Raw genomic sequence first — 25234 nt, 5'->3', positions numbered from 1 at the left:
AACAGTTGAAGTTGGGTTATAGCAAATGAGACTTGTTATTCTTACTACTTTTGTGTATGTTTGGAATTTTCCACATTAAAAAATTAAAACACACACACACAAATTAAAGTAGTCATCCCTCAATATCCACAGGGAGTTGGTTCCAGGACCCCTCACAGATACCAAAATCTAAGTATGTTCAAGTTCTTTATATATAAGGTATAGAATTTGCATATTCTATATCTGTGCCTATCCTCTTTTATATAATTTTATTTATTTTTTGCTGTGTCAGGTCTTCATTGCTCCTAAGGCTTTTTCTCTAGTTTCCATGAGTGGGGGCTACTCTCTAGCCTCACTGAGCAGGCTTCTCATTGAAGTGGCTTCTCTTGTTGCAGAGCACAGGCTCGAGGCACTCAGTCTTTGCCAGTTGCAGCACATGGGCTTAGTATCTGGCGCTCACAGACTCTAGAGCACAGGCTCAGTTGTTCCACGGCATGTGGGATCTTCCCCAACCAGGGATGAAACCCATGTCTCCTGCATGGGCAGATGGATTCTCTACCTCTGAGCCACCAGGGGAGCCCTCCTCTTGTATACTTTAAATCATCTCTACATTGCTTAAAGTATTTAATACAATGTAAACGCTATGTAAATAGTTACAGGCATTCAGGCATGGGGCAAACTCAAGTTTTGTCTTCTGGAACTTTCTGTAATCTATCCCATATGCATACTCACATGTGAAATGACTTATGTATGAGGAAGTTTATTGAACCATTCTTTACATTAGAAAAATGTTTTTCAAAAAAAGCAAGCAAAAGCCTCTAGGATACTGATTAAATAAGTTTTATTTTATCTATAAGATGAAATAATTTTCAGTCAATGGAAAGAATGAAACTGTTCTATATACAGTATATTTATATGGAGGCATCTCCTACAAATAGTATGTGAACAAATACACAAACCCAAGTGAGAGTAAATTGGTGTATTATATATATATTGCTGTTTATTAGATATATTCAAAATATATACATATACCTAAATATACTCAAAAATAACTGGCAGCCCAGAGATAAGATTGCAGTAGGTGGAATTGAAAGAGACACATGTACCCCAGTGTTCATTGCAGCACTGTTTACAATAGCTGGCACATGGATGCAAAGTAGGTGTCCATCAGCAAATGAATGGATAAGGAAGTCATGGTATGTATACACAATGGAATATTACTCAGCTCTAAAAAGGGATACATTTGAGTCAATTCTAATGTGGTGGGTGAAACTGGACCCTATTATACAGACTGAAGTAAGTTAGAAAGAGAAACACAAATACTGTATATTAATGCATATATATGGAATTCTGAAACACGGTAGTGACAATCCTACATGCAGGGCAGCAAAAGAGACACAGATGTAAAGAACATACTTTTGGACTCTGGCGAGGGTGAAGATGGTGAGATGATTTGAGAGAATAACGTTTAAACATGTATATTACCATATGTAAAATAGATGACCAGAGCAAATTCGATGCATGAAGCAGGGTACCCAAAGCCAGTACTCTGGGACAACTTGGAGGGATAGGGTAGGGAGGGAAGTGGAAGAGGGGTTCGGGAAGGGGGGGACACACGTATACCCATGGCTGATTCATGTTGATGTGTGGCAAAAACCATCACAATATTGTAATTATCCTCCAAATAAAATAAATAAAATATATTTTTTTTAAATGGCTGTAGGTTCATGCAGGGAAATCATCCACTCAGTACTAAAGGGTGCACATTTCTTGCAGTTCTCTACATTCCTACATTTCTCCCTCCAAATTGGCTTTATCCTAAAACTTGTTCCCTTGTGGTCACAAGATGGCTGCAACCATTTAAGTATTTACATGAAGACACAACTGCCAGCAAGAATGTCTCTTTTTGGGTTCACTTTCCTGTGCTGTGTTGTGCTTAGTTGCTCAGTTGTGTCCAACTCTTTGCAACCCCATGAACTGTAGCCCACCAGGCTCCTTTGTCCATGGGATTCTCCAGGCAAGAATAGTGGAGAGTTTGCTATGCCCTCCTCCAGGGGATCTTTCCAACCCAGGGATCAAACCCAGGTCTCCTGCATTGCAGGCGGAGCCTTTACCATCTGAGCCACCATTTTTCTTCTGCTGCTGAGTCGCTTCAGTCATGTCTGACTCTGTGCGACCCCATCCTTGGCAGCCCACCAGGCTCCCCCATCCCTGGGATTCTCCAGGCAAGAACACTGGAGTGGGTTGCCATTTCCTTCTCCAATGCATGAAAGTGAAAAGTGAAAGGGAAGTCGCTCAGTAGTGTCCGACTCTTAGCGACCCCATGGACTGCAGCCCACCAGGCTCCTCCTTCCATGAGATTTTCCAGGCAAGAGTACTGGAGTGGGTTGCCATTGCTGTCTTCACTTTCCTAGGAGTAAGGAAATCTTGCTAGAAGCCCTCTAGTGGACAAGCCTTAATGTTACATTGACCAGGTTTGGAAAACCTTCCCAGTCTGAAACCTAACACTGGAAAATGAATAGCTTAGACCAGTGGTTCTCAGGCTTCCCAGGTGGCTCAGCAGTGAAGAATCCACCTGCCAGTGCAGGAGACGCAGGAGACAAGGATTTGATCTCTGGGTTGGAAAGATCCCCAGGGGTTGGAAATGGCAACCCATTCCAGTATTCTTGCTTGAAACGTTCTGTGGACAGAGGAGCCTGGCGAGCTACAGTCCATGCGGTCACACAGAGTCAGACATGACTAAGCTCACATGCACCACCCCTGTTTCTCAACCCAGGATAATTTTGCCTTCCAGGGGGCATTCAGCAATATCTGGAGACATTCTAGTCACACCTGGAGAAAGGGTGCTACTCACATCTTTAGGGTAGAAGCAAACGACAGTGCCAAACATCCTAGAACACACTTGAACAGTCCACCACGACCAAAAATGACCTGACCCCAATCCTTGTGCACTGTTGGTGGGAATGTAGATTGATGCAGTCACTGTGGAAAACAGTATGAAGTCACCTCAAAAAATTAAAAATAGGTCCAGCAATTCCAGTTTTGAATATATGTCCAAAGGAAAAGAAACCACCATGTCTTTTGGAAGATATCTGTACCCCCTTATCTGTGTATATATCTTCCAACAGAGATAGACCCATATATGTGGTCGTAAATTGCAGGATTTCCTTCTTTTTCTTCTTTTGTGACTAAATAGTATTCCACTATATATAGAAGAGGACAGAAGAGCCTGGTGCACTTCAGTCCATGGGGTCACAAAGAGTTGGACACAACTTTGTGACAGAAAAACAACATATATATATATATATATATATATATGGAGGATATACTGTCGGAAGATATCTGCACCCCCGCACCTCTATTTGTGTGTGTGTATATGAAAGTGAAAGTGGAGAGTGAAAAAGTTGGCTTAAAGCTCAACATTCAGAAAACGAAGATCATGGCATCTGGTCCCACCACTTCATGGGAAATAGATGTGGAAACAGTGTCAGACTTTATTTTTCTGGGCTCCAAAATCACTGCAGATGGTGACTGCAGCCATGAAATTAAAAGACGCTTACTCCTTGGAAGGAAAGTTATGACCAACCTAGATAGCATATTCAAAAGCAAAGACATTACTTTGCCAACAAAGGTTCGTCTAGTTCTGTGGTCATGTATGGATGTGAGAGTTGGACTGTGAAGAAGGCTGAACGTCGAAGAATTGATGCTTTTGAACTGTGGTGTTGGAGAAGACTCTTGAGAGTCCCTTGGACTGCAAGGAGATGCAACCAGTCCGTTCTGAAGGAGATCAGCCCTGGGATTTCTTTGGAAGGAATGATGCTAAAGCTGAAACTCCAGTACTTTGGCCACCTCATGCAAAGAGTTGATTCATTGGAAAAGACTCTGATGCTGGGAGGGATTGGGGGCAAGAGGAGAAGGGGACGCCAGAGGATGAGATGGCTGGATGGCATCATTGACTCGATGGATGTGAGTCTCAGTGAACTCCGGGAGTTGGTGATGGACAGGGAGGCCTGGCGTGCTGCGACTCATGGGGTCACAAGAGTCGGACATGACTGAGAGACTGATCTGATTTGATGTGTGTGTGTATCCTTATGTGTGTGCATATATGTATATTTCTCGCATCTAACTTTAGATACACACACAGGAGTGCAGATATCTTCCGACAGTGTATCTTCTATGTATATAAACACATACATGGGTGTATGTCTGTGTCTGCTCCACAGCAAGAGAAAGAGAAGCCATTGCAATGAGAAGCCCACACTCTGCAACTAGAGAGTAGCTCCTGCTCACCACAATTGAAGAAAAGTCAGAGCAGCAATGAAGACCCAATGGAGCCAAAAATAAATAAAGAAATAAATTTTTTTTAAAGGAATTGGGAATACCTGATGGTTTTCTAGATAAAGAAAATGGGAAAGAGACTGTCATTGGAGGGATGTTAAGATTTATAGAAAAGACTAACTGGAAAGTGATTTTACTGTTAACCAGAATAGAAAATTCAGGAAAGGAAACATGTGTGGTGAGGTACAAGGGAGATTAAGTGCTGTTTTAGGCTCCGCTTGCCTTTGTCAGCATTCCTCTGGAAGCAATTATCAGGATTAATTTTATAGGGCTGTTTTTGAGTGTTGTATACTATTCAATACTATGTGTCAACAGTTTTGTAAGCCTGATACTGGGTGGTTCTTGGCTGGCAAGTCAGCTACCCTATTGTGTTCCTGGGCCCTGAATTTGCAAACAATACGCAGTCAAATTTATCTTTCTGGACTTTGCTTTTAATGATGACTGAGAGGCCACGACCAACTCCCACTCCTTTGTTGAATCACACAGTTGTTGTTCTGGCAGGATCTACTGCAACGACTTGGTTCTAAGTTTCTTGGTCAAAATCACAATCCAGTTGTGCCTCTCTAATTATACCTAAGCCATCTTGATTGATTTTGGTAATTTCTACTCAGTATTGGGGAAATAGGCTTTGTTTGGGCATTTTTCTCTGACTTATTGAAAAAATACTTTGAGACTTACTGAGTCCAAGGAGACCTGTTCTTTTATTTTTTTCAGAATTTTTCTATTTATTTTTCTACTGATGTATAGTTGATTTACAATGTTGTCTTGGTTTCAGGTATACATCACAGTGATTCAGTTTCATATATGTATCGTTTTTCAGATTCTTTTCCCTTGTAGTTTATTACAAAGCATTGAGTATAGTTCCCTGTGCTGTACAGTAGGTCCTTGCTGGTTATCTGTTCTATATTTCAGTCGTGTCCAAATCTTTGTGACCGCATACACTGTAGCCCACCAGGCTTCTCTGTCCATGGGATTTTTCAGGCAAGAAAAACTGGAATGGGTTGTATTTCCTTCACCAAGGGATCTTCCCAACCCAGGAATCAAACCCACGTCCCCTGTGTCTCCTGCATGGCAGTCAGATCCCTTACCCACTGAACCCTCTAGGTGTAGGTTAATCCCAAACTCGCCAAGGGGGCATGTCCTAATTCCAAACTGTTTAGCTACTGAAGAAGAATTAGAGAAGTGGCCCAGTTCACTAACAGTTGTAGTTCAGGGGTATTATTTTGTCTACTAACATAGCAATGATAATCTTGCTGGTTCAAATGGACACCAAATACCTTCGGTGTAGGCCCCAAAGCTATAGCATTTTAACTTATATTTGGGAACACATCCTCCAAACCAAGTGAAAGGTAAAGCGGTGAGGGGGAGAGATTCCTGGGGAGCCACACGCTATGCCAGGTAGGGCTCGGTTCCTATCCCCAGATGCCCCTTTTCTTCATGGCTGATTTCTGGTGTCCTTCACTGCCAGGGCATGAGTTGAGACAGGCTCAGTCCATTAAATAGATGGTAATAAATTGGAATAGCAAAACAGGAGAGGTCAAGGTCTTGGTTCCTTTCTATCCAGGAGACTCCTTTTGCTTTCCATGAAAATTTGCATATGAAGAGGCATTAGGAAGGGCAGGCTTTATCAAGCCACAAAATAAAGGGTAAAGAGTGCCTATATTCTTACATTTACATAACTGAGAGCAGTCACTCCAGCAGTTCCTCTCAGAAAAGATATGCTCTAAAGGGAAATTCTGTGTTCACACAGAGTAACAGTTGGCCAATTTTTAAATTTGTTTTTTTATATTTTTTTGAAAAAAAAAAAAAAATCAAGTTCTACCTAATCAGGCAACATGCTATTCTTCCTCATTCCGTTCTCTCTGGGGTCCTCATTCCATTCTCTCTGGGGAAACAAACTCATCATTTTGTAACATTCCTTGCTTTTAGATCGTTGAACCACCTACAGGTACCCCCTACCCCATTTTGTTATGTTTTAAATTATTGGTTACAGTTCTATCTCAACAATCTAGGTCTTAGAAATATTTGAACTAGTCCTTACTGACTTTCTCTTGCCTCAGATTCCTCTAATTATTTATTTTTCTTTCTTACCTATCTAGAATCCAGATCACTTAGTGACCTTCTATCAGTATCTTGCTCTTCCCAGGTGGTGAAGAACCCACTTGCCAATGCAGGACGTAAGAGAGGTGTGTTTGATCCCTGAGTCAGGAAGATCCCCTGGAGGAGGGCATGGCAACCCACTCCAGTATCCTTGCCTGGAGGATCTCATGGACAGAGGCGCCTGGCGGGCTACAGTCCATAAGCTAGCAGAGAGTTGGACACGACTGAACAACTTAGGCCATCAGTATCTTATCAATTGCGTCAGTTTGGATTTCATTTCTCTTGCAGATGTTCTTCTCCTAGAGAGTAAATAGCTATTATTTCTTCATTTCAAATCTACAGAATCAGTTTCTCTTACAGTCTATAGATTCTAGGTTTTTTGTTTTTGTTTTTTTTATCACACATGACACCTCTTTTAGTTTCTGAGTATTTATCATTCCCCTATTTCTGTTGCTTAAAGGACTTTTAAGAAATCTTAGGTCTTCTCTCTTTTCTCTATATTCAAAAGTTTTGGTACACTACAAATGTAGTCACATTTATAAAAAATTTCAAACACCATAGAAGTTAGAAAGTACCCCCGCAACCTTGATCCCTTCCCCTTGCACATTCTCCAGAAATAACCACTGTTAATATAGCAATATATATCCCTCTAGATATTTTCAAATTATCTTTCTTTCAAAATATGCTTTAGTTTTTACTCTTTTATTAGAGATTATACATTTTATAATGCCTATGTTGGTCAACCTGGATAATTATTCATCTTTGTATGATATTAAGCTCTTGTCTTGATTTCTCCTATGTTAAACACTCTCTTCTTGGTAGCACATCACTCCTTCCCCTTTTCTGTAACCTACTCTTCCCACTCCTCCCACTCTCTGGCTCACACAGTCATCATATTGTTATACATGCTACCCCTTCCTCTAGGCAGAGTTGACTGGCCCAAGAGTGACTTTATAACCCAAGTTAGAATACCCCAGCACTGCTGAACTTTGTTGATTGGTCAGGTGTGGGCACCTGACTTAAAACTTACAAGCTTTCACACAGCAAAGGATACCATTTTAAAAACTGAAAGACAACCTATGGAATGGGAGAAAATATTCACAGATTATGTGACTGACAAGGGCTTAGTCTCCAAAATATAAAAACAGCTCATATAACTCAACAAAAAAACAACTAACCCAAACAAAAAAATGAGCTGAAGACCTTAAAAGACATTTCTCCAAAGAACACCTGCAGATGGCCAGTAGACACATGAAAAGATGCTCAACATCACTGATTATTAAAGAAATGCAAATTAAAACTATAATGAGGTACCACCTCATACCAGTCAGAATGGCCATGATCAAAAGGTATATAAATAACAAATGCTGCAGAGGGTGTGGAGAAGTGGGAACTCTCCTATATTGTTGGTGGGGATGTAAATTTGTGCAGCCACTATAGAAAACAGTATGGAGGTTCCTTAGGAAACTAAAAATAGAGAATTCCTGGTGGTCCAGGAGTTAAGATTCCAGGCTTTCACTGCCAAGAGCATGGGTTAGATCCTGATTGGGGAACTAAGATCCTGCAAGCCAAAGACTGTGGCAAGAAGGAAAAGAAGGAAGGAAGGAAGAAAACTAAAATAGAATTACCATATGATCCAGCAATCCCACTCTGAGGCATATACTTGAACAAAACTCTAATTCAAAGAGACGCATGCACCCATATGTTCATAGCAGCACTGTTCACAACAGCCAAAACATGAAGACAACCTAAATGTCCATTGATAGATTAATGGATAAAGAAGATGTGGTACATATATACAATGGAATACTACTCAGCCATAAAAAAGAATGAAATAATGCCATTTGCAGCAACATGGATGCGACTAAAGGTTATCATACTCTGTGAAGTCATAAGTGTTAGTTGCTCCGTTGTGTCCTACTCTTTGCAACCCCATGTAGCCCATCAGGCTCCACTGTCTACGGGATTCTCCAGACAAGAATACTGGAGTCAGATGCCATGCCCTTCTCTAGGGGATCTTCCTGACTCAGGGATCAAATCTGGGTCTCCTGCATTGCAGGCAGATTCTTTACTGTCTGAGCCACAGGGAGGTCATAAAGAGAAAGGCAAATACCGTGTGGTATCACTTACATACAGAATCTAAAGTATGGCACAAATGACCCCATTTAGTAGATAGACATATACTCACAGACATAGAGATCAGACTTGCGATTGCCAGAATGATGGGGGGTAGGGAGGACGATGGACTGGGAGTTTGGAGTTGGTATAGATGCAAACTGTTACATTTAGAATGGATAAATGTAACAACAAATTCTACTGTACTGTAAATATAGGGGAACTATATTCAATCTCCTAGGATAAACCATAATGGAAAAGAATATTTTTTTAAATGTATATATGTGTATAACTGAGTCACTTTGCTGTACAACAGAGATTGGCACAACATTATAAATCAACTATACTTCAAATAAAAAAAAAATTCATGTGCCCCGTGACTAGGCTAAAGAATACCTAGATAGCTGGTAAAACATTATTTCTGGAAATGTCTGTGAGGGTGTTTCTGGAAGAGATTAGTGTTTGAATGGTATACCCATCTATGTGGGTGGGCATCATCCAATCTGCTCAGGGGCTGAATAGAACAAAAAAGTGGAGGAAGGGTGAATTTGCTCTTTACTTGGTTTGAGACATCCATCTTCTCCAGCCTTTGCACTAGGACCCAGACTTCACATCAACTTCTCAATTCTTGGACCTTTGGACGTGGACTGGAATACATAACATTTGCTGCTCTGGTTCTTAGGCCTTCAGAGTAAGAGTGAATTACACCAGTGGCTTTCCTAATTTTTAGCTTTCAGACCACAGATTGTGGATCTTCTTGGCCTACATAATTGTGTGAGCTGATTCCTATAATATATATATATTATATATATATAAATATATTATATATATATATATATATATATTTATAATATATATATATAAATCCCACTCCAATATTCTTGCCCAGAGAATTCCCATGGACAGAGGAGCCTGGCCGGCTATAGTCCATAGAACTGCAGAGTCAGACATGACTGAAGCGACTGAATATGTATATATATTCCTGTTCGTATCTCCTATTGATTCTATTTCTCTGGAGAACCCTGACTAATAATCACATAATGTCACTTAGTGGGAAGGTCTTGCCTTCGAGGGTCTAGAATTTGGTGTTGGGGATTGGAGACTATAAGATCAGTTTGTTTAAATGCTGAATTTTTACCAAGCAAAAATAGCAGGGACATTAGAAATAACATTTCAGGATTTTAGCATTTCTAAATATAGATGTGAGTAAGGTATCTATCTAAGTATAATAACATTGAACCACATTCTCAAACTGTATTATCCTAAATGGCAATAGTAATCCTTCAGATCATGACATGGATTATTTACAGGCAATTTCTAAAAAATATGTAAATCACAACTTAAGTTGCCAGATGTGTCACTTTGCAAGTTAATACTTTTCATCTTTGATTTACATATTCAGCTTAATATATGTACTCAGAGTTTTATGACAAATTATGCCATTATATATTTTCTAATTCATTCATAAATTATAACTTAAATTATAAACTTCTCCAAGTCAATTCAAATGCTAGTACATGTTCTTTTAAGTTTTTTAAAAATACGCTAAATATAGGTGTTCTTTTACTGTGTTTCAAACTATAATTATTCAAAATTTTAAACTGTCATCTATGTATATTGATTGTTACTGGTTGGGTTCCCTGGGAGGCAAACTCTGACACAGAGCTTGCAGCAACAAGCCATTCATTAAGTTAAACCTTGGTGGCTCACCATTATGTTGACAGCGGTTTAACCCTTGTGCTGCTTAGATCCACTTCTTCACATACATTCTGGAACACCTCCTCCCAGATCCAGTAGACCTATTTTTTAGGGGAAATTTAGAAGTGGAAGTTGAGTGGAAAGAATTACAGCCCTGATGTCAGGGCTGTGGCTGAGTTCATCTTGCCTCTCCTCCACTATCTGCTGAAGAGTCTTATCATTCTCTGAGAATACCTTTGCTGGTCTTGGCAGTTTGCCTCATGGTTTTGCTCAGGTCCTTATCCTATAGGTCTGGTTCCCAGGGAACCACATCGTCTTTGGTACATAATAATTTGTATACTTGTCCATTTGCCGTCACAATTGGGCAGGAAGTATCAAGAGGTACCCAAGTGGATTTTCTGGGCACCAAGCATATCCTCCCTTCCTGGTTGGTCATCAGGGTCAGTTATTTCTGACGGAATGATGATTCCTTTCTTTGTCTACTAAGTTGGATTTTGCCGATGATAGTAGATGGATCAGCCTTGGTAAGTGAAATTCATCTTTTTGGGTCCCTGTGCAGTCACCATGGATATTCTGTTCAAGCACCCACTGGTCAAGCACTGAAGTGGCTGATGACAGAGGCTGACTACCATCAAGTGGCCAAGTCATTTTGTTTCTTAGTTGCTTACGTTTCTTCCATGATGGATGCTGTCTGGTGGAGATTAACATAGGATACAAAGATCCTCATATTTTGTGTACACTCTCATCTGTTTATGCATTCTACCCTAGACCTACTCTATTCTAATTTTGTAATCTTCCTTCAGATTCCTGCCCAGTTGGCCAAGCCATTCACCATTGACATGAGTTTATATATATTCTAACCGTGGGCCACTTATCTTTCCACACAAAGTAAAGGAGCCAGGACACAATGTACCCTTTGGGAGGAAATTCACTCACCACCTTTTTTTTTATTGAGGCCACACTTATGTGGGGCTGTAGTGACTCTTCTCTTTTCAGCTTGCATCCACATATTGAGTTAACCCAGCCTTGGTTCAAGCTTGAATCTTTCTCCTCCATAAGCTCTTCCTGAGAAATTTCCCATATAGCCATAGTAATGGAAGGAAAGATGCTGGGGCAACCTGCTTGTGCCCATTAGTCCTATTTATGCTGAATCCTAGATGTACCACTTTCATCTTGTAATGAATCATTGCTAGCCTGCCTAAGCTTTGACTTGGTGAAGTAGGTCTCACAGAACCCACCTCACCAGGATAGTTATAACTATATAGTAACTTGGTGTCCAGTAACCATGAGTAAGCCCCTTTTGGGACTCCCCTGGTTGTCCACTGCCCTCTGCATTCTCAATGCAGGGGCACAGGTTTGATCCCTGGTCGAGAAACTAAGATCCCTCATACCAGACGGTGCAGCCTGAGAAAACAAAAACAAACAAAGTAGACCCCTTTCTTCTACCAGGGTCTAATAACAGGCCAGAATTTTTTTTTCAAGAGTAAAATTTTCTGCTGCAAATGTTGTGGCCTTTCTCTAGAACCCTAGAGGCCTGCATTGTGATTATCCCACTGGGGTTTGAAAAAAGTCCACATACTTTCACCACCATTGACACATCTAACATCATATGTCTTCCAGGCAGTATAGCCCAAGGCCTGTCTGATACTACTTCAAAGTCTTTTCTCCTCTCCCTACTCAAAGCTAGCAGCCTTTCTTATCACTTGAACCCACATGTAGAATATACTGCCTTTAAAGCCTGAAGAGACATATTTGATGTTGGGCTTCCTTTTTCACTGTGGGGGAATGTGAGATACCATAATTGATCCTTTAGTTTGGAAGGCATATCCTGACATGCCCTTGACTAATGGATTCTTAAAAATTGTATTTTCATGTTTGATAGAAAACAACAAAATTCTATAAAGCAATTATCCTTCAATGAAAAAATAAATAAGTTTTTTAAAAGTTGTATTTTCAGGGACTTCCCTGGTGGTCCAGTGGCTGAGACTGTGCTCCCAATGTGGGGAGAGGGTGGGGGTGGAGCCTGGATTTGACCCCTGGTCAGGGAACTAGATCCCATGTGCCACAAACTAAGACCTGGCACAACCTAAATAAATATATATATTTTTTAAAAACTGTATTTTCATGGCAGGCTCCTGAATCTTAGTACATTTTATTCTCCACTCTTTGATTGCACATATGTCCTGCCAAGGTCTCCAATGTTGTAGCCCTTTTGTGCTTAACCAGTTTGATTAGAATGGTGTCATTGATATAGTGGGTCAATATGATGTTTGCAGGATTTTCAGACATTCAAAACCTTATTGGGGGAATTCCCTGGTTGTCTAGTGGTTAGGACTCTGTGCTTTCACTGCAGGGCCCAGGTTCGTTCCCTGATCCGGGAAGATCCCACAAGCTGTACAGTGTGGCCAAAGAACAAACAAAGCACCTCATGGGATTATACTAATGCTGTTTATTGTTACTGTTGTACAGTCACTAAATTGTGTCCCACTCTTTGCAACTTCATGGACTGCAGAAGGCCAAGTTTTCCTGTCCTTCACTATCTCCTGGAGTTTGCTGAAACTCATGTCCATTGAGTCGGTGGTACCATCCACTCGTCTCATCCTCTGTCACCCCATTGTCCTCCTGCCCTCAGTCTTTCCCAGCATCAGAGTCTTTTCCAATGAGTCGGCTCATTACATCAGGTGGCCAAAGTATTGGAGCTTTACCTTCAGCATCAGTCCTTCGAGTGAATACTCAGGGTTGATTTCCTTTAGGATTGACTGGTTTGATCTCCTTGCCATCCAAGGGACTCTCGAGAGTCTTTTCCAGCACCACAATTCAAGAGCACCAATTCTATGATGTTTGTTATATTGTATTTAAAATGAAACCATTATAAGATTAAATGCATTTTAAAAAGTTACCAAGGGGTAAAAAAGAAAAAAATAATCACCAAGCTAAAGAACAGTATAAAATAAAACAATAAAAATAATTGTTTAAAGAGTTTTTTTAGTGTGGACCATTTTTAAAGTCCTTATTGAATTTGTTATAATATTGCTTCTGTTTTATGTTTTGGCCCAGAGACAACTGGGATCTTAGCTACCCTGCCCAGGGATGGAACCCACACCCTCCTGCATTGGAACGGGAAGGCTTAACCACTGGACTGCCAAGGAAGTAATAAAATAACTTTTTAAATTCCAGTTTTACTCCAAGATTCCTTAATTTTTTTTTCCCTTGGCTGTGTGTCTTCAGGGCCCTTAGTTCCTTGACCAGGAATCAAACCTGGGCCTTTGGCAGTGGAAGCAGGAGTCCTAACCACTGGAAAGCCAGGGAATTCCTTCCTTAAACATTCTGAGGGGCAAAAGTTTAATATATAGATTCAAGCCAATTTAAGCTGTTGTCCCATCCCAGCTTCAAATTAAAAAGCAAATAGACACATTCCCCTCTGGAAGTAGGTGTGATTTTTTTTTTTCCATGAAGCTAAGCACCAGATGTAGACCTACAAGACCTTCTAGAACTAACACCAAAAAAAAGATGTCATGTTCATTATAGGGACTGAAATGCCAAAGTAGAAAGTCAAGAGGTATCTCGTGTAATAGGCAAGCTTGGCCTTGGAGTACAAAATGAAGCAGGGCAAAGGCTACCAGAGTTTTGCCAAGAGAAGGCACTGGTCATAGCAAACACCATCCAATAACACAAGAGATGACTCTACACATGGACAACACCAGATGGTCAATACTGAAATCATATCAATTATATTCTTTGCAGCCGAAAATGGAGACACTATATACAGTCAGCAAAAACAAGATCAGGAGCTGACTGTGGCTCAAATCATGAACTCCTTATACAAAATTCAGACTTAAATTGAAGAAAGTTGGAAAATCCCCTAGGCCATTCAGGTATGACCTAAATCAAATCCCTTACGATTATGCGGTGGAGGTGCCAAATAGATTCAAGGGATTCAATCTGATAGAGTGCCTGAAGAACTATGAATGGAGGTTCATAACATTGTACAGGAGATGGTGATCAAAAGCATTCCCAAGAAAAAGAAATGCAAAAAGGCAAAATGGTTGTCTGAGGAGGCCTTACAAATAGCTGAGAAAAGAAGAGATGCTAAAGGCAAAGGAGAAAAGGAAAGATATACCCATTTGAATGCAGAGTTCCAAAGAATAGCAAGGAAAGATAAGAAAGACTTCCTAAGTGAACAATGCAAAGAAATAGAAGAAAACAATAGAATGGGAAAGACTAGAGAACTTTTCACAGAGAAGAAAATGGCAGCCCATTCCAGTGTTCTTGCCTGGAGAAACCCAGGGACGGGGGAGCCTGGTGGGCTGACATCTATGGAGTTGCACAGAGTCGGACACAACTGATGTGACTTAGCAGCAGCAGCAGAGAACTTTTCAAGAAAATTAGAGATACCAACAGAATATTTCATGCAAAGATGGGGACAATAAAGGACAGAAATGGTATGAACCTAACAGAAGCAGAAAATACTAAGAAAAGGTGGCAAGAATACACAGAAGAACTATTTAGAAAGAAGTCTTAATGACCCAGATAACCATGATGGTGTGATCACTCACCTAGAGCAGACATCCTGGAATGCGAGGTCAAGTGGGCCTTAGGAAGCATCACTAGGAACAAAGCTAGTGGAGATGGTGGAATTCCAGCTGAGCTATTTCAGATCCTAAAAGATGGTGCTTTTGAAGTGTCGAGCTCAAAATGCCAGCAATTTGAAAAACTCAGCAGTTACCACAGGACTGAAAAAGGTCAGTTTTCATTCCAATCCCAAAGAAGGGCAGTGCCAAAGAATGTTCAAACTACTGCACAATTGCACTCATTTCACACGCTAGCAAGGTAATGCTCAAAATCCTTCAAGCTAGACTTCAACAATATATGAACAAAGAACTTCCAGATGTGCAATTTGGATTTAGAAAAGGCAGAGGAGCCAGAGATCAAATTGCCATCATTTGTTGGATCATAGAAAAAGCAAGGGAATTTCAGAATAATATCTACTTCTGTTTCATTGACTATGCTAAAGCCTTTGACTGTGTGGATCACAACAAACTATGGGAAATTCTTAAAGAGATGGGAATACCAGACCACCTGACCTGCCTCCTGAGAAATCTGTATGGAGGTCAAGAAGCAGCAGTTAGAACTGAACATGGAACAACGGACTGGTTCCAAACTGGGAAAGGAGTACATCAAAGCTATATATTGCCACCCTGCTTATTTAACTTATATGCAGAGTACCTCATGCAAAATGCTGGGCTGGATGAAGCTCAAGCTGGAATCAAGATTGCTGTGAGAAATATCAATAACCTCAGATATGCAGATGACACCACCCTAATGGCCGAAAGTGAAGAAGAACTAAAGGGCCTCTTGATGAAGGTAAAAGAGGAGAGTGAAAAAGCTGACTTTAAATTCACCATTCAAAAAACTAAGATCATGGCATCAAGTCCTATCACTTCATGACAAATCAATGGGGAAATGATGGAAACCGTGATAGACTTTATTTTATTGGGCTCCACAATCACTGCAGATGGAGACTGCAGCCCTGACATTAAAAGACGCTTGCTCCTTGAAGGAAAAGCTATGAAAAACCTAGACAGCATATTAAAAAGCAGAGACATCCCTTTGCCCACAAAGATCTTCGTAAGTCAAAGCTGTGGTTTTTCCAAGAGTCATGTGTGAATGTGAGAATTGGACTGTAAAGAAGGCGGAGCGCCGAAGAATTAATGCTTTTGAACTGTGGTGTTGGAGAAGACTCTTGAGAGTCCTTTGGATGGCAAGGAGATCAAATCAGTCAATATTACAGGAAATCAACCCTGAATATTCACTGGAAGGACTGAAGCTGAAGCTCCAATACTTTGCCCACCTGATGTAAAGAGCCAACTCATTTGAAAAGACCCTGATGCTGGGAAAAATAGAAGGCAGGAGGAGAAAGGGAGGGCATAGGATGAGATGGTTGGATGGCATCACCGACTCAATGGACATGAGTTTGAGCAAACTCTAGGAGACAGTGAAGGACAGGGAAGTCTAGCAGTCCATGGGCTCATTGCAAAGAGTCGGACATGATTTAACAACTGAGCAACAAAACAATGTCTTCTATCAGGTGATTTAATCTCCCAAAATAATGGTATAGTTAAGTTGTAGTGTGGTACAGTTGACATATAATGTAACATTTCAAGACAAAAAAATGTTATTGAGTTACAGTTATATGTTTTCACTCAAATATTTTCAGTCAAGTTCTACTGATTGATTTGCTCTTCAAGTATTAATTACATTTAGCTAATCTTTTATTTTGTTCCCTGGAGAAGGAAATGGCACCCTACTCCAGTAGTCTTGCCTGGAGAATCCCATGGAGGGAGGAGCCTGGTAGGCTACAGTCCATGGGGTCGCAACGAGTTGAACAGGACTGAGCGACTTTCTTTCTTTCACTTTCTTTTTTTTTGTTACCTAACAAAACAGTAATTCCCCTTTAGTTTTTCAGTTTCAACAATGACTGCTGACATTTTCCTATATATTTCCAAAATATCTTTCAGAATGTAAAAATTAAGCTCTAAGAAAGGAATAAGATCATGTTTACTTGCCATCTTATTTTATGGCAAAATGAAATAGATATCCCACTTGACTATTAATATCATATGAACCTATTTTCTTACCTTTCAGGAGGGAAAAACATATAGACATACACGGAAAAATTTTTAAGCAAGGTCAGATTTTTTTTAAGCTTCCATCTCCATAAATTGCCTCACAATTAAACTAACAGGTTTCATAAATCTGCCTAGCATGGTATTTTTTTTTTTTTTCCATTTCCCAGAAGTCACTTTTTATAAAGTGACTTCTAAGTACATCCAGTGGAAAAGACCCTGATCCTGGGAAAGACTGAAGGGAAAAGGAGAAGACAGCGGCAGAGGATGATTGGATAGCATTACCAACGCAATGGACATGAACTTGGGCAAACTCCAGGAGATAGGGACAGGGAGTCCTGGTATGCCGCAGTCCATGGAGTCAAAAAGAGTCGCACACGTCTTAGTGACTGAACAGCAACAACAGCAACATCCAGTCTGCTAATATGTATATCAGGGTCAAAGTCTTTTCCCTTTCTTAAAACCTGATAATCTCAGGCATTGATGTGAGGAAGTACGGGCCTTTGTTTCCCAACTTTGCATTTCAGAGCTGTGAATGCTGTCACATTTGTACTAAATGCATCCACAGACCTGACAAATGCTCTCCCCAAATACCAAATCTTTAATAGTGATTTCTTATTTTTTTAAAAAAGATATAAATGGCTTTCTGGGAGTATAATTATGATTATTTTATTTTTACAGAACAGTAATCACTGTTTTCTATTAGCAACTTGAAACATATAGGGTAATATCTGAGAATTCTTAGTACATCCCCTGTTTTTAAGAATTTAGAGGCAGATGAATTAAAAAATTTATAATTCACAAGTCTCCAAAGATGCTGTTGGAGAAGAACACTTGACAGGCCCTAGGGAGGGTAGCCATCCAGACAGTTCCTGTAGATTGGCACTTAACAAAGAATCATCACAGTCTGAGGACACATAGAAAATCCAGTCCACAGGGGCAGTCTTGTTTTAGCCAAGCTACTAGAGCATAAGTAAAACAAGCTAAAAACTTAATGCCATTTTAAAAATGGACTCTGAGCAATGTAACTATTGTGGCCTAGACATTCATGTATCCATATCAACCCTACATATATACAAATCAATACCAGAAGATATGTTCATCATATGGTTGCTTGGTAAACCTGGAATCAAAACAAGGCAATTGTATAGTTGTGGTGTCCCCAAGAAACCATTCTCATTGGGGGCCAATGGACCCGAGTTCATATTTTTGTGCCAGAGTACTCTGTCCCCTCAACCCTGAATATTCATTGGAAGGACTGATGCTGAAGCTGAAGCTCCAATACTTTGGCCACTTGATGCAAAAAACTGACTCATTGGAAAAGACCCCGATGCTGGGAAAAATTAAGGGCAAGAGAAGGGGGCAACAGAGGGTGAGATGGTTGGATGGCATCACTGACTCAATGGACATGAGTTTGAGGAAACTCAGGGAGATAGTGATGGACTGAGAAGCCTGGCATGCTGAGTTCACAGGGTAACAAAGAGTTGGACAGGATTTAGCGACTGAACAACAACTATTCTGTCCCCAGAACAATGCTAGATCATCAAATTTTGTTATCCTGGATTCCTCTGTTACACATGGCAAGCAGATCAACTTCCACCCATTAATACATTTCTTTCTTTAGACAAGTTCAGTGTAACACTTAACTCAGGTATGTAGCAATGAAAATGCAGTCATGGATTTTCAGAAAATCCTCTCTGAAGTTCCACCCAAATTTCTGAGTTTTGGGTGTTTACAATCATGTGGGTTATTTCTATAGACTACTGATTGCATCCCATACATTTAAATTTTTTTCTAATTTCAATTTTAAAAGGTACATTAAGTGTATTTATAGTAATTGTTGGTACTAAACATGAATTTTTCACATACTCTTTGCAGGTTATTTCTCATTGTTTCCGATGACTGACTTTCTTATTAGGCAGTCCAATTACAATCTAGTCAATATCATATATTGTTAAGAGCCCTGAAGGCAGAACTGTGTTTCTGGGAAAGTTATTTAACCTCAGTTGCCTTATCTCAGAAAGTTCTTTTGAAGATAAAATGAGGTATCATCAACACATGTAAACTGCTTAACATGATGCCTGGACATAGAAATTTTTTCTATTCCATTATTAGTCCCGAGGCCAGACTTTGGTAAAGTTTTAAAAATTAGACTTGGGTTTTTCCCAAATATTGGTTAGCAATCTACCTACAAATCATCAAGGAGCTAATACTTTACTAGTGGAGACAACCAACAATTAAATAATATTTAATATAATATTGGGTTTAAAGCAAGGGTTACAAAGTGGTCTGATAAAGCAGTGCAAGGGGATAAATAGTAATGACCACGGTAATTTAGATAGGGTGGTCAAGGAGCGCTTCCTTCAGGGGATAGCACTGGAACAGGGATCTGAATGCAACGAGGGAAGAGACTAAGTGACTGTCTCTATCATTAGGTGAATGAGTGTTTATTATGCTGCTTGTTAGCTGCACCCTTTCGGTTCTTAGTCACACTTCTTTATATGGGTAGTGAACTATTTATATACCCATGACTTAGGATGGCAAACAGATTTTACAGGCCAGAAAGGAAGTGCCTGAGCGTCCCATGTCCTTTCAATATCCTTCAAATATTACACATTTCTCATTACTAACATAGTACTTGAATTGTCAAGTTTTGTAATTGAACTTAGTATTAAAAGTTCTTCAAAAAGACCTAGGCATTTTGGAAGACCCTGTTGGAGGAAAGCAGCTCTGATATAGAGGAAGGAATATCTTAGAGTCGAGAGAACTGGGTTTGGATTCCGGCTCACCATTGGCTGGGTGGACTTGCCTGTGTCCCCTAACTTTACTGAGTCTGTCTATAAGATGGAGGTGATAATGTTTAATTATGCTTAAAGACAGTGAGTGGGGGTTGGTTCTCTGCATAAAAGAATTTTTTAGCATACTATACTATACAAAAAGTAGAAATAAGAAATTTATGTTCATGTGATATTTTATCATGGTAATTATAGTTAACATAGAGTGCTTACTATGTTCTAAGAACTATTCTAAGCATGTTAATGGATTAATTTATTTCTCACACTGATCATGCAAGGTAAGTACTATTATTGCCCCATCTAACTCATGACAAAAAATGAGGCAGAAAGAGACAGATATCTCCATATGGTCACACAGTAAATGGTAGAATGAGGATTATGAACCAAGAAAATTTGACATTGGAGCTCATGCTCACAAATACTAAACTAATTGTAATTTAAAAGATTATTCATCATGTTAGAAGCCATCATTTTCAGTCCTTCCTAAAGTAACATCATTGTAGAAAGTGACAATAGTAATTTAAAAAATAGACTGTAAAGTATAACCAAGTTTGAGAATCAAAAAAGTGGAAAAAAAAAAGTAAAATAGTTTTAAAAAAAGTGTTAACTAGAGGTTGATTTAGGTTTATCTAAAATTAATACCCAACATGAAAATATTAAGAATCATTTACTTTATTATAGAATTTCGTATCTTCAGTTTCAAAACCTACTCATTTTAAGACAAATGATTGCTTTGTACTAATCAGAGTCTAAGAAAGGGATCTAATTTAAATAGACTGTCTAAAATTCCAAGGCCTGTTTAAAAAAATTTCTAGGCAGTGTAGCAGTAATATTTTTGAGGGATTGATCATGGCAGATGTGATTAGTTTGAACCATAGTTAAACAGTGCCCAGTAAAACAATGACATTGGTTATCTAGGAAATCTAAATAAAATTTGAATGACAAAATACATGATAAAAATGATGTGATGTTTTTATTATATGTATTTTATTAAATTATTTAAAGTCTTTTTACCATGAGTTAAATCTATAAAGACAAATAATGTATCAGCGTCAGGAATATACTATGCAAAGAAAAGATCATGACTAATTACAGATGTTAAATGATAGCCAATTATTCCAGGCTTTTAAATAATAGTTTCACTTCACTTCACCATGATACTGTGCTGGGTCATTAGTTATGTATTAATTATATAACTCCAGTAAGTATAAAAGTATTTTAATACCATATCCCATAATAAATATCCTGTTATTACTCTTTAAGTACAAGCACAAAAATATACTTTTATGTGGATTAAAAGATAAAGTATAAAATTTCTGCTCTGTGTATTTCAGGTTGGTAAAACAAAACCACCATGTAGATACATAGATTAAAAACCTAATCACCAAGTCTTTGACATGGCAGAATCTGATGGTGATATTAGGCAAAGACATATGAATGTGCCATAAAACACATGCAACAAAGCTCATACAAAATAGAAATTAGCTGCAAAGAATAGGAGTATATACACATATATTGTAGAAGCACTAGGATGATTGACCAAAGTGAGGTGTGTTTTATCAAGAGAAAAGCTAATAAAATGGAAGCTATCATTACAACAAGTTTTTAAAACATCACTGGTTATCAATCCCACATGGGGACTAAAATCTCTTTAAATTTTAAATCTCTTTTGTTCTGTTATCTAGACAACTGGGAAAAGAATACATCTATACTATATAGTCAGAGCAGGTAACAGGATACTAATTTTAAACAACAGAAAGTAAGACTGAGATCGACTGTAATTACTTTGGATAGGCTAAAAGTAGATAGTCTCTGTAAATAGAAATCCATATTATCCATTTATTTTTTCAGAATTCTATTTTAAACCTACTAAAGCTAAACTGACTGGTCAGAAGCTTTCATTAATTGTCTCTGACATCCAGGTAAACCAAAGCATATGAACAGGCCATGGTTTTTGAGTTCTTATTACAGCCTCAATTATGTGTTAGTCAACTCAAGCAACCATTATGTACTCAATAATAGGTATGACACAGTTAAGAACATCAGCAACACTATAAGCAGGCAGGCACAGGCAACCTGCTTATACTTATTTTTCTGGTGTTAACATTCTTAAAAAGCATGGAAAGTAGAAACTTATGTCTTCCTCATTAAACCTTAGAGTAGCACTCTACTAGATATCTTTACCTCTGTTCATAACCGTGCAGAGTAACACTGTCTTGAGAAATGACAGCACAGTATCTTACATGGAAAGGAAATGTAGGATGCCATAGTGGGAATGAATTTCTAATTGCCAGTGATTATTGTGAATATAACAATATTTTCCTGAACATTAAAGTCTTCTGTGGAGGGTAGCTACAGTTAAAAAAAGGGGGGGGGGCGGAGCTTGTCTTGAAACTTTAAAATTGCATTGGTGTGTATGATAATGTAACAAAGTACACAAAAGAAAAAAATTTTTAATTGTTTAAAAAAAAACAAACATTAAGGGAAGCCGCTGATCCTTAGGAAGACACGAGGTTGCCTATAGTGAAGCATTTATAGAGTCCGATGCATCTACAAAACTGGTTACAATCACTAGCTCAGCAAACCCTTGTGAGGTAAGTGTATTATTATCTGTGGTTCATAAATGAAAAAGCTGAGGCACTGACTAAGTCACTTGCCTAACGAGAATGAGTCAACGTCAAGAGTCATAGTTGACCTGGCCTAACGACTCCTGACGGTCAGTCCAGGGCTTAGTCAGCGGGGGCCGGAGTGGCTTCCCTGGCTGGCACCTGGACTTGGGCGGTTTCCGTTCACGTTAAAGCAGAACAGTGGAAGCGAGAGGACACAACTTGCAAATCATTTTTACTTCCACGCAAGATTTAACCCTGAAGTCTTAATTTCAGGAGTTGGAACAGGAAAAGCTGTCGGGTGCACTCCCCCTCCCCCAACCTGTGGCAAGTGGGTACTGTGGGCGGTTCCGCCACCCCCTTTCGCAGTGATGGCAATGAGTGACCACCAGTGTTAGCGGAGCCAAGGGACCGAGGAGGGCTGACTGCTCAAACAACTATTCTCCAACGCCAACTCTTTTTAAAACTAAGAGAAAATGGTGAGAAGTCAAAAGAAAATTAAATAAACACACAGGCAACTCGTCCTAGGACCTCAGTTAAGCAAATGAAGCCTTATTGAGCGTGCTGAGCCTTCGGTTCCCAACCTTCCGGGGAAGATGGGAGGACAGGGCGACAAACGGCACAGTAGGCATGCCTGGCAGTAAGTGCGACAGCATCTATCCAGGCGGAAGAGCAGAGGACTGAAAACCACCCTGCAGAACGCAAGTGTCCCCCGCGCCGAGAAGCGGGAACCGTACCCATCGACCACGTGACCGGTTCTTTTTTTTTTTTTTAAACTTCTTTGCCTAAAAGAAAAAAAAAAAGGGGGGGGGGGGGAACGGGAGAGACTTCACTTCCCAGAAGCCTCTCGTTAAACACGCAGCCGCAGTCTTGCGCAGGCGCCGCCAGGGCCAAACGGACACGTCCGTCACGTGAACAGTAGCCGGCCAATCCGGTTTGAATCCCCTTTTTTTCCTCTCACCACCCCCCCCCCCCTTCAGGAGCGGTTGTGCGATCAGATCGATCTAAGATGGCGACTGTGGAACCGGTGAGTATTGCCTTTGGCCCCCACCCCCACTGGTCCCCGCGCTCTGTCTCCCTTCGGACTGGGGGACCCCGCGGGACGGCGTTCCCGGCGCGCATGCTACCCCTTGCCGCCCCCTCCCCCTCTTCTTGGGCCTGACCTCCCCGCGGACAACTGGGGGCGCCCCGGAGGTTGGCCGCTACGGCGTGTGGAGCACACGTTCTGGTGGGGGCCCGAGAGCTCGGGGAGAGGAGTGGGGGAGGGGCGGCGCCTCCGGCGGAGCCTTAAGACCACGAGGATGGAGGGTGTTCGGGGCCCTGGGCTAGGGTTGTGAGAATTGTGTTTTCGGGATAGGAGGGCGCGGGGCCGGCTCCTAGCAGGCATCGGGATCCGCAGGGAGGGTGGGCGGCGAGCCGGCCAGGAATGAGATGGAGGAGGGCGCCCCGGGGCAACCTTTCCCTCTCTCCCTCCCGAGCCTCTCTATAGCCCAGGGACTCGGGTGCGGCGCGCGTGCCGGGGTTCCTTAGATCGGTGGGCCGGGAGGCCGGTGGGCTCGCGTTGCCAGAGGGTGGGTTGGGCGGGAGTGGTGCCGCGGCACGCGCGTAGAAGCTTCGACCTCGCCGAGGGGAGCCGAGAGGGGCGAGCGCATGTTACTCCAGCGCCTCGGAGAGTTGCCGGGGTTGGCGGCAGGGGAGGCGAGAAAGGTTTGGGGTGGGGAGGGGAACCCCGTGCCGCGCGGTAAACCTCTGAGAGGAGGATGAAAGTGGGGGGGGGTTAGAAGGGGGACCACATTGTCCTCGCCCCTCCGTGCTCGAGACCGGGCTGTCATGGAGGAGGGAAGGGGGAGGAGCGAGGCCTACGGAGAGCTGCTGCCGGTCTGGTTGCCGGCCGGACCAGCTGCATTTCACACGCGCCTGTCTTCATTCATTCATCCTTCCGCGCTGTGCGCACGCCTCAGAGAATGCGTCTGGGTCTAGATCCGTCTGTTCTACCGAGTCTTTATCGTCTGGAAGATTTCACAGACGCAGTTTATTGGAAATAGAAACTTAACTTTTCGAGTTCATTTTTCATTTGATTTTATCCGTTCTACTGGCTTCCCTCCCAATTTAGGTACCATCTTAGACTTCTCTGAAGCAAGTTGATCCCAGAGCACAAAGTTGATTGTTACCGCTCAAAGGAGAGAGTATCTTTGTCATAGTTTGGTTTTGCCTGCACTGGCTCACTGAAACTTCTAGGCCTATGTTGCCGTTTTAGGAATGTCGCATCTAAGTGATAATTTAGAGGCGTAATACATTCACCAGAAAACCTTTGATACTCTGGAACCAATTCCAGACCTTCGTTGCCAGATGTTTTCGTGTATCTTTAATGGTAGTTTGTGATTTTGATAATGGCTTCCCAATTTGCTTTGACTCTTTAAAGATTTCTATAACTACTTTGAAAACTAGGTATAGAAAGGTCTGTAGAATACACAAATGCTTATTTTTCATTACATTGATGTAAACTATCCTTAGCTTCCTGCCAGAGTTAAAGGCAGAAAGCTTGGTTATTTCTTCTTTTATTGGTACCAGTATGTGTTTATTTTCCTGGAAATTAGATTGATTACAGAACTCTCTTTAAGTTGCTGATACAATTAACTGATTTTTAGAACATTGATGTTAAATAGCTAAACGATAAATGTGTAAACTTTAACTTAAAACCCTTTAATGGGTTCTGGTATTACTTACAACTGATCAACTCTCTTGCCCTCTGTACTAGCATCAGTTAAAAGCATTACAGCTGGTAATAAGGGCAAGGCTAAACCCTCTAAACAAAACAATAATGTATTCTCTGAAGTTTCAGTAACATTTAGGTCCTTTGGGTTTTGCAAAGCTATGCTGTTTTGTTTCAAAAGCAGGGAGCAAAACCACAAAGTGTTGAAGGAGTGTTTTAGTTTTTAGTGTTTATTTATAGCCCCTGATATGTTTAGGAGTTTGT

At 40.7% G+C, this 25234-nt stretch overlaps 1 protein-coding gene across 3 annotated transcripts in view; it reads left to right on the top strand.

Moving 5' to 3' along the window:
• Positions 1 to 23235: 23235 nt before the first annotated feature.
• Positions 23236 to 25234, top strand: part of EIF4E (eukaryotic translation initiation factor 4E) — a 38879-nt gene continuing 36880 nt past the window's right edge. Inside the window, exon 1 of one of the 3 annotated variants that reach the window (XM_086406693.1) lies at positions 23236 to 23284. In XM_086406693.1, coding sequence (XP_086262819.1) covers positions 23267 to 23284 — 18 coding nt within the window. In that variant the 5' untranslated portion in view covers positions 23236 to 23266. Of the gene's footprint in view, positions 23285 to 23820; positions 24371 to 25234 lie in introns of those variants that run through there. The other 2 variants (XM_086406692.1, XM_086406694.1) reach the window with 2 other exon arrangements.

The sequence above is a fragment of the Bos grunniens genome, chromosome 6 (assembly GCF_055505025.1).
Source record: "Bos grunniens cultivar Pamir isolate PY7600 chromosome 6, Bosgru_T2T1.0, whole genome shotgun sequence".
Taxonomy (NCBI): domain Eukaryota; kingdom Metazoa; phylum Chordata; class Mammalia; order Artiodactyla; family Bovidae; genus Bos; species Bos grunniens.
The sequence above is the reverse complement of the archived record's forward strand: the minus strand, read 5'-3'. Positions and strand labels throughout refer to the sequence as shown.